Genomic DNA, 10644 nt, shown 5'->3' with positions numbered 1-10644 from the left:
CTCCTTTAAGCTTATTGTCTTTCTTCCCCTGCTCCCATTCATATGAGCTGAGAATGACACTGCTTTCTTTCTTGTGGCAAATAAGGCAATTAGATAAAATGAAAAGAAAGTGAGATTAAACACCATATGACATCGGGTTTAAATTATGCTTAATGATGAATGCTTTGTCTTTTGAGCCTTCCAGGAATTGTGTGTGTGCGTGTGTTTGCATGTGTGTGTGTATAAATTAATTTCTTCTTTTGTCGTGCATCAAGGAAGACAAGAATGTTTTACCATTTTTCACATCTTTTACTGGCAGCTTTCAGATTTAGAATTCAGGTTTAGGGATTGATCTTGTATGGTTTCATTAGGATAAACATTTGTTAGGCTGTTAGCAGTTAAGAAATAAAGCTGCAGGGAATTTACAAATGTAATGCTTGTACAATAACACAATGCAATGTCGAGTTTGATTCTCCATTCTAAGCAGTGATTGTCAGTGAAATGTTTTGAATATTTCTTTAAAACGCTGCGAGTTTGCGTGTTCCCTGAGCGGCTGTTTGATGCAGTGTCCATATAAATGTCCCTCCTGACCCCTCCCCCATCTGAAAATAACTGGCGATGTATGCACCACTGCAAAGTGGTTGACTCACCTTGTGTTGTGTTTCAATTGACCTCTGGTGTGATGAGGTAAATGGTGTGTGTATGTGAGTGTGACAAATATAAATGTAATTATGCACATTGCATAAGCAGCAGTCACCGCAGTTCAACACATGAAGGCTTTTAAAAAATATTACACGTGTGCACGGAAACACGCGAGGGCCATAAATCATGAGATAGTTGTGCCAGAGCTTAGAGGTCGTGGTAATTTGATTTGGGAGAGGAAGATGAGAAGGGGTATGAGAGTGTATGGTGTGTGAGCTTGAGAAAACAAAAACCTGTCCTCTTTTTAAGCCTGTAAATGTTTTATTTCACTGCATTTTCTTCTCTTTTTTTTTTTCTCTTTTTTCATTCATTTTCCCTTGACCTCCCCTCCTCTCACTCTTCCCTACTTGCGTTAACTGATTCTGGCTCTTTTTACATGAGTAGGAAATGGGCTGAGGACACATTGATCTGTTTTCTGAACAGTCAACAGGCGTGCAGGTTTGCATACGCTGTGTAATGCACACAGATAGACACTCATGCTACCTCTCTCTGTTGCTCTGAGTCAAACAAACATGCAACCAATCCATCCTTAAACACAACAGCTCTAATTACTGCTGCACACAATCCATCTCTTTTGTCACCCCCCCCCCCCCTCCCCCCCCCCTTCCCCAACCACCTCCAACAGTCTTCCCACCCACCACCTCTCTACATTTCACCTCAGCCCACAGGTGTTGGAAAAAATGTGTCTGCATGTATTTGTGTGTAACAAGGAGGTCAGTGTTGAGCATGTCGCTGTGAGGGAGTACAGTAAGGAGTGCTGCAATTGTCCAGTGAGAATGTGTTTTTTAGATGTTCTATTTTTAAAAAAAAAAAAAAAAAGGATGATGACTTCTCATTTAGGGGGATGTCACAAAAGGAACCACAGAGGAGGGTAAAGAGGGAGATTGGTGAGGAGAGCACAAACGGGATATAGACTGCTGTGAAAGGCATCATTGGTGGAGTCTGATGTGGAGTCATTTGAATGGATTGTTCTTATCGTGTGCCCTGTGTTTTAAATTGAAACTCCAGATGCCTAGACCAGTGGATAGTCATCCACTAGTCTAGGCTAGTGTCTATATGTATATATCTTGGTTATTTGCACTGTTAAAGGTGAAAACATGGACGTAGATCAGTGTGTACTTAGTGCACTGCTTGATTCCCTGTTCCACACTATTGATTGGCAGTTCTGTCAATGTCAGAAACAGCTACTCGTGTAAAGATTAAACCCTAAAACCTTAAGCATTTAAATTGGGACTGTCACAGTTAATGCTTTAATTCTCTGTCTTAATTTAAAATTAATGATATGTTAATTATATTTAATTGCATCCATCGTCGTTCCACTGTTTATCCCGCTGGGCATCTCGTGGGCATAATGAACTTTAAACAAAATTCAAACTCACTGTCATAGAGTCTATGTAACATTTATAAGACAGAAAAGCCCAGGCTCCAAAAAATATGAGCAATTAATTCGGGATTGCCAACTTACAGCTACTACTATCAGTGAGAATATTGACAGAGGCTGATGGCAGGGGTTACTAATATAATAATATAGTTACTAGATAGTGCTGATCTAATGATATAGATACAATAGTGTGCTCACTAGGGTGGCTGTGATGAAGGCTTAATTGAGTCAGTTTACAATTTCATGGTTATTTCCATACTTTTTTAGTTATTGTTTACTGTGTTCCTATTTTCATTATTCTGTTTGATTCTAAGGCTTTAGGTAATGTAAAGCAGTCCAACAGAAACTGGAAGAATATTTAAACTTAACTTTAACTTTAATTTTTTTTCCAAATAAAGTTTGTTGTTAAATGCATTGCCTCAGTCTATTGAACAATCTGTCTTTCTTTTTGCCAGCTGTCTTCTGAGAGAGGACAGCTGGCCTTAGATTACTAGTTTATGATTTTGTCATCTGTCATCTACCACACGAAACATAACTTTAAGGACATTCAAATGTCATGCTAATGCATTTTGAGATTTCCCAATTACGGTGTTTTGTAGGCGATAACGTCAAATTAGCAACAGCACCAAATGATAACACCTTGGCAGCTGTGTCTTACTCTGTATTCTTGCCTTAATCACAGGGTTGACGCTACAATCTGAGATGCTAGCTTCTCTATATGGCAAATTTCCAACACAAGTGCCAGTCTACCAGCTGAAGGGTAGAAAAGTATACTGTGTAATTTTCCTTCCAGTGTAACAGTTCTGTCTCCATGTCAGAGGTAAATTGTCATTTGTAGTGATAAAGTTATGGTATGTCCATAAATGCACATATCTCTCCTGCTTTGGGGGCACTCATATGGATCTTGCTGATCTGTAAAATGAAAGTAGCAGGAATTTAGGTTCAGAGAAGAGACTTGTACAAATAGACCTAAGATACAAGCCTGGATTACATTTGTAAATGTGAATGTTGTGGTGAAATCCTGATATTCACATTTTTTTGCTATGTTTAGAAAAAAATCTTTTCGCAGAAAAAAAGTTCCCTCTTTTTTGGTGTATTAGATTAGTTTGGTTAGCAATCATGGACGCGAAACACACATCTCTATACATCTCTGCAAGCATAAATTAGTTACAAATAATAATAACATATATCTATTAAATCCTACTTGTATTCTGTTTATATTTTGGCTTTACAGTGGACCAACCAGGAATTCTGTCATTTGGTGGCTGGAATTCCACATGAAAATTTCATGTTTCACTCGATTTTTTTTGCTAATTATGGCTCAAGACACAATAGAATTTCAGTTTCACTATAAGCTGTAAGCAGGTGTAACATCTGGGTTCAATTACTATTTCAAACTAGTAATTTGAGAGTGTAAATCATATCTTCCTAATATCATCTGTTGTTGAGTGGATGAATGCTGACTGAGATCTATCGCTGCTATCACTATCAGTAAAAACATTTTGTTTGACGCTGTCACCACAGTAATGACAGCAACACATTATCAGACAGCAGATGATATGCAGTGAAAGTTATCAGGATACAAACTGCTTTGTCAGGTAACTGTCATTTGGAAGCAACTTGGAAATTACAGCTGTGAATTTGTTGCCAACAGCAGTGGCCAGAATGAGAGAATGGATAGACATATTAACCCTTTAAAGCCGGTCGGAGCGGACACGCTCCATTTTGCGTAACTATTTTTAAATCCTGGTAGCTCTGTAACCACGTGAGCTAGAGCAATAATTTTTTTTCATATGAAACCGGAGGAGTTGTACTTACATCTTATGCCATCAGCTTGTCCTAGGTCACAGTTTCCTTCCACATATAGCTTTGCAAAAACTGCATAAAAAGCACTTGTAGCAACAAAAACATAATATTCCAGAAACACGCTTTGCCGATCCGATCAGCTGTTCATAACACTTCCTACGTCCATCAGCGTGAACTATCGCATGTCCGCCATGACCTGCTCGAAACCGGAAGTGTCGTCATTTTGCGGAAATGTAGTTTTTTACCATCGTGGCCTTATGAGCCTCTACTGGTGTTTTTAAAAGTTATCTTTGACTTTATGACTTTCTGTGTCGTTTCTGGGATGCTTAGAACTCATATTGCACTGCTCGAAATAGTTTGTTTTGATGCACATGCTGTTTTTTTTGCTAATTTGCATTATAATATTTCTTTTTGTTTTTCCTGCAGTATATGAAAATTGGTGTATTTCAAAAATAAAACTATGAAGACACTTAAAATAAATTTCCTGTGGTGGGAAACTATTTTGTGCAACTTTTTTGTATTTAAAGTTTTGAGGGATAAGCCTCTTAAATTTCTCTAACTAGAAATATATGTTAAAAAAACAAAAACAATTTTCAATTTTTTTGTAGTTTATTGCACTTTTTTGCAATTTATGTAATTACTATGCACTTAATGCAGACATATTATTAACATTTGGGCTGTAATGGTTGTATTGATGTAAATCAACTTGAAATGCTCCCAAAAATGGCACTACGGCATGTAAAAATATAATATAAGCTCTGGCGGACTTGGTTCTATGGTAGGTCTTAAAGGGTTAAAGGAAAGCAAAGGATGGAGGAGGAAGGGAATGAAATCTCAGACCTTGGCAAAGTCTGTGCCATGTTTTGCCAGTAATCTTTTAGCTGTTGTGTAAGGCCTTTGCCTCAACAAGCCCTAAGCTCTCTCTCTGTCATACACAGTGTGATTGTTTGCAGTTTTATTATTATACACAACAAAAATATACCTTCCATGCGTCTTTGCATGCAACAATGTGTTGATGAAACACATTCATGTGTGAGGACGCAGGAGCATTTGATGGCTAGATATTTGGCCCTTTCAGCATTTGTGTCGTGTTTAGATGGCGTTAAAGGAGATTGAGAGCACTGCCCCTCAGAGAACACCAATTAGAGTGAAGTAGGGCAATGTGACACGTGACCTACACTTCAAAACAGTAACATCCACATATACACCAGCACAGTGAACACTAAACCAAAAATGTATGAGCTGTTGAGTAGTTTTCCTGAGTAAGTGTGTGTGTGTGTGTTCCTAATCCTATTACTGATCAGGCAGTGCACTCTAAGGAGGCAAAAAAGGAAGAGCGAGGGGTGAAAAAAAATAGAGTTAATTGTGCTTCTTGATCCTGTCTGTTGGTTTTTACCACCTTTGGGGAGAGTTTCCTACTAAATTACATATATTAGTATATATGCATAATTTAAAGACTTGCCACTGCTGTCAATAACAGTGTTTTCTCATACTAAGGTTTACTTTCAATGACAGGAGTTAATTTTAGTGACAGATAAGTTGTTATTTAAGCACAAACTAATCATTGTTCCCTCATTTAAGTGTTTCTTCCAGCACTTACTCTGTACTTAGGTGTCACACTAAACTGATCTCCCAGCACTTTTAAGAGGGAGACATAAGAGGAAAGAGAAATGTGAAAGAAGGGAAGCGAGATTAAAAAAGGAAGTATGGTGATGGGGTCTCTGGTGTCACCATAGTGCAGACGGTTGGGTGGAGGATGGGGGTAGTTATACCCTGAGCACTAATACACAAAACCACACACACACACACATAGACACACACACGCACGCACATTCAAAAACATACATTCTCAGTAAGATATTTATTAGCGACTAAGCTCTGTAGGCACCCATTATATGTATGCTTTTTATTTCATCATTCATTCCTTTCTTCTTCTTCTCCTCCTGCCTTTAGAGTCTGTTGGCAACCCCAAGGACTGCATGTTAAAAGTTTAGAAATGTGGCACAGCGTTCAGGGACAGTCCCTGGATTCCGAGGGTGCTTTTAATTATGCTAACTTATGCATCCTCAAGTCCTCTCCCCTCCCAAGACCCTAAATTGTTTCTCCTTTGTCACAATGAACGATCTTTCAAGTCCTTAATTGCATCTTGAGGAGAGAGAGAGCTTTTAAAAGGGCTGAGAGTGAGGAAACATGTCACGGTCCTGGGTCTCCTGACCCAGCGTTTTTAGTTCTTTGTGATTTTTGTATTATTGTACTTGTGTGTGATTTATTCTATGGCTTCTAGTTTTGATCCCTTGCCCTTCATGTCTCTCTGTGTCCCCTCTGTTCTGTGTAATTGTGTGTCTTTGCATGTTTGAGTTTCTTGTTTTCTGTCACTCTGCATTGTGCATTATGTTCTCATGGTTGGTTTTTTGTTACTCTCTCTAGTCTAGTCTCTTGTGTTCCCAGCTGAGTATTTCCCTGTGTATTTTGGTTCTTAGACCTCTGCCTTATGGTTTATGTCTCTGTATTTCTTAGTTGCTGTCTCCACTGTGTCAAGTTCGCGTCTCTGTGTGATACTTCCTGTTTTACTTTGATGGTCCGTGTCTCATGTGAATGCGTCCTGCTTTGCTTGTCTCGTCAGTCCTGATTTCTCCCAGCTGTGCCCTCCTTCTGTGTCTCATTCCCCTCGTTATTTCCCAGTGTATTTAAACCCTGTGTTTCTCTGAGTCAGTGTCGCGTCGTCCCTCTTGCTGTGTGGATCTCCCTGTGTGTCTCTCTGTGAGTTTTCCAAGTTCCCAGTTTAGATTAGTTTGTATGTTTTTTCCCTGCCAGCAAATAAAGCTGAGTTTTGAGTTCACCTCCCTGAGTCTGTGAGTCCTGCACTTTGGGTCCAACTCCTGCCTGCCGCACAGTGATTCATGACAAAACACATGTGTAACCCACAGAAGCCTTTTATCAAGTGCTGTGGTGAATAAATGCTGCACCTCCTTATGGGACCACAAACTATGTGTACTGCTGTTTTACTCACACAACTTTGTGTCGTCATGTATAAGCATTAACAGATAATATAAAAGATGATATTGATTTACTGTAATCAAGTTGTGTATAAAAATCAATCCTATATATTCAAGAATAATTCACTTGCAAAGTGTTGTAGGATCACACAAAGCTGCAGATTTTTATTCATTTATTTTTTGTTTCTCTACTTTGAAATTGAAATGTACGTGTTCTAGCACAGCTGTGTTTTATTTTACTGTTTAAGGAACAATGTTGCAAGTAAATAAAAAGACTATCGCATCATCTCAAATAGCAGAAGATTATCATGTAGTCGGTTTGACAGGTGATCCAGTTTTGCAGCACATAACAGACTAACACAATGGAAGAATGGTTTGATCATTTGGCAGCTTCGGCGTCTCTGTCCTTGCATTTCTTACACATCTGTCACCAGCATTGCTGCTATCAGGAGCTGAAAAACAACCAGCTTAATAAAAAAAACATCCCTCGTGTTGTGTTTGAGGCTTGACCACGCCTGCACCGCCACTGGTTTAAAGTTGCAAAGTTTAAAACACGTGGATGACTTTTTAACAAATGAAGTACTGCTGAACTTTGTGGCTTATGCTGAGACATTTTGATTTTTATGAAAATGTTTTTGACGTTTTCCACAAAGTTGTCACTGATAAGCCCTAAACCCATGATAACCAAAGTTGACATATTTTTTTTGATTTTTTTGATTATTATTTAAAGGCAATAATAGGTCACAGTCAACTGAAATCAGCAGCAAGCTTACAAATGTGGTAGTGAGGTCATATCTCAGCAATGCTCAGAGCTATTACATCCAAACGTAATGCACAGACCCGGGACCACATTGTGAAGACTGTCTGTTTCCTATGAGTGCTTAAAGTCACGTTTCTAACACGATCACATTAAGTTGCCATGGTGACTGTGCCCTGCTGAACCGCTTGCCCCCTTCGTTGCTGCTCGCAGCTATGTTTTAATGAAGTTTTAATGAACTTTTAAGTTTTGTTTGCATACATGACTGAAAAAGTATCATTGCTTATTAGAATGCAGGCAAGCACAAACACAAACCCTGCCACTTTTGATCAAATTAAAGCTGTCATCGCGTTAGATGCCATTCATCTTTCATCTTCAATTAGTCATCCATCATCCTTAATCTCTGTCTCGTGTCTCCTTTTCTGCCACCAACTCCGAAGGATAATTTCTCACAAATCCCGGTGGCAGAAATACCTGTTCTGAATGTTTACTGAACTCAGTGTAGCAGCAGAAGGAGGATCATAACAAAAACTATATGTAGTGTAACAAAACAAGGGCATATAAGGGGAAACATATTAGTGTTTACCAGTGTTTAAAAATGTTCAGGCCCTTTTGAGGCTCAGTGGTGTGATGATTATGTGGAGGGAGGATTTATTTACAGACCACTTGAAGAAGTCAAATTGAACCTGGCAAAAAGAGTCAATGAAATCAACAAGAAAAATGATTAAAAATGCAACAGTAGTCCAGCTGGTGGAGAACATGAAGGAGGAAGAGTGTAGATTGACAAAATTTCACTTAATCAACAAAGATTTCAACACTTTTAGGAACATATATATGGAAGCCCGTTTCCGCCACTAAAAAAAAAAAAAAAAGCTAGTATCCATAACTCGAAATTTCGAGTTATTTTCTCGAAATTTCGAGTTATTATCTCGAAATTTCGAGAAATATAACTCGAAATTTCGAGTTATATTTCTCAAAATTTCGAGTTAGCTCTGCCAATCAAAAATATACGTGAATGAGGTCGCTTTCTTGTTACCCGGAAGCATATGGCGCAGGACCGCGCACTCAAAAACGGATCCCAACAAATTAAAGTATGTTTGCTGATAGTAACACCATGTGATTCAGCTAATAACACAGGGATTTCATCATTTGTGAAGCCAGGCTGAAAACACTCAGCAATCTGTGCATTCACGACTGGATGTAATACCGGTAGCTTAGCTGTAGCATTTGTAGCTGAGGGCTTCAGCTTCCGGGTAACATGGAAATAACGTCATTCACGTAGATTACTGATTGGCAGCGCTAACTCGAAATTTCGAGTTGCTTTTCTCAAAATTTTGAGTTAATATGTCGAAATTTCGAGATAATAACTCGAAATTTCGAGAAAATAACTCGAAATTTTGAGTTATGGATCCTTTTTTTTTTTTTTTTTAGTGGCGGAAACGGGCTTCCATACATATATAATATGCACAAACCTTAAAATAAATTCACATTTTCTTTCATGCCAGTAATTATTCATGTTTTCTTCAAGTTGATGCAGATCAGTTTCTGTATTTTTTTTCTCTGTTTTCTTCACCTTCATTGACCATTACCATTCTCAGTGCCTTCCCCCTCTCAGCCTCTGGATGTGGAAAGATCTGCTCTAAATTTCCCATGAATATTCTGCTCTAATCCAGCTCGAGAGAGTTTTTCCTCCGTACTTTTCACACAGATTTAAAGCTAACTTAGGTAAAACTTTTTTTTTCTTTTTCATGCCTAGCCTCATCTTTCATGTCTGTCTTTCTCACAGAAGTCGCAGCTCCTTCTTCCAACTGCTCTGTCTCAGGACTCTTTCTATCTTTTATCGCTGACGCTTGCTAATACTGAACTCAGCGTGTGTCTATGTGTACTCAGCTTGGGCCATATTTCAAGTTAAGTGCATGAACTGATGACCCTCACAAACATGAAACATTCAAACTCTATTTCGTTTTTGCTTAACGATCTTTAGACAACATCACATGTTATCACATTATAAAGCCCCTTTGTGGTGATATTAAGGTTGACCACATCACTGAACTTTTGTCTGAACTGCTTTTTTTTTTTTTTTTTTGCTTTTGTTGATGTTTGAAAGGTTTTCGTCTCTTTATCTTTTCAACAAGTAAATCAGATGAACTATGTTAAAATGAATTTTTACTGAAGTTCATTGTACCTTTTCTCATTTGTTGTTATCAGAAAGTCTGAGCGGTTTAGTTCTGTATTTGTTATTTGGAGTGATCGAGTCATTCGGAAGGTATTTCTTTTTAATTTCACCTTGTGGCAGGGTGCCACGATGTAAACTATAGAATGTAATTTAGAAACTACAGACACTGCCAGCCTTCCTGGCAATGATTGGGTTTGGTTATAGTGATTATGATCATCTGAAAATTCCATGGTAATAACGAGCTGTTGATGCAAACAGTTTAATTTCTGTTTAGCTATGCGTCAGTCTTGGTGCAGTATGGATAACCTTAAGTGACTCAAAAGCACCCTGCAATAGATTGCTGACCTGTTCTGGGTGTACAGTAACACACCCCTCACCTTATGAAACTGGAATAGTCTCCAGCCCCCAAGCAAAAACTGAAATGGATAAGTGGTTTAGAAAATAGATGGATGTATGGATGGATGATTCAGTTTTCGGCTTAAGATGTGTAGCTCTCAGGCTAAGAGTAATGGGTTATCTCTTTCTTTCATTTTCTTTTTACACACTTTACCTCTGTAGTCGAGGGTTGTTGCCTGCATGACAGCTATTCTAAGTCAGATGGATGATCGACACTATTCTACATACATCGAAACCTTCAGTGGAACTACTGATCTAGTGGTAAGTGCCTCACACACATATCCGCAGATGGCAGAAAACTGGATTTTTTTTAAAAACTGGAGTGTTTATTGAGCCTTCTGACAAATAATAAAAAAAAGAAATTAAGTAACTGTTTGGACATATAAGTTTTAATTTGTATCATTTTTGCTATATCTGTCATTTTTGTGCAGCAAAATGTCTCATTTTCCTA

General features: G+C 38.3%; 1 protein-coding gene across 1 annotated transcript in view; it reads left to right on the top strand.

Moving 5' to 3' along the window:
- Nucleotides 1-10644, top strand: part of dock2 (dedicator of cytokinesis 2) — a 112345-nt gene that overhangs the window by 79233 nt on the left and 22468 nt on the right. The window contains exon 27 of the mRNA XM_080901817.1: nucleotides 10356-10454. Coding sequence (XP_080757943.1) covers nucleotides 10356-10454 — 99 coding nt within the window. The remainder of the gene's footprint in view (nucleotides 1-10355; nucleotides 10455-10644) is intronic.

Source organism: Rhamphochromis sp. 'chilingali', assembly GCF_963969265.1.
Source record: "Rhamphochromis sp. 'chilingali' genome assembly, chromosome: 13".
NCBI lineage: Eukaryota > Metazoa > Chordata > Actinopteri > Cichliformes > Cichlidae > Rhamphochromis > Rhamphochromis sp. 'chilingali'.
Note: the sequence above shows the minus strand (reverse complement) of the source record. Positions and strands in the feature narration are given on the sequence as shown.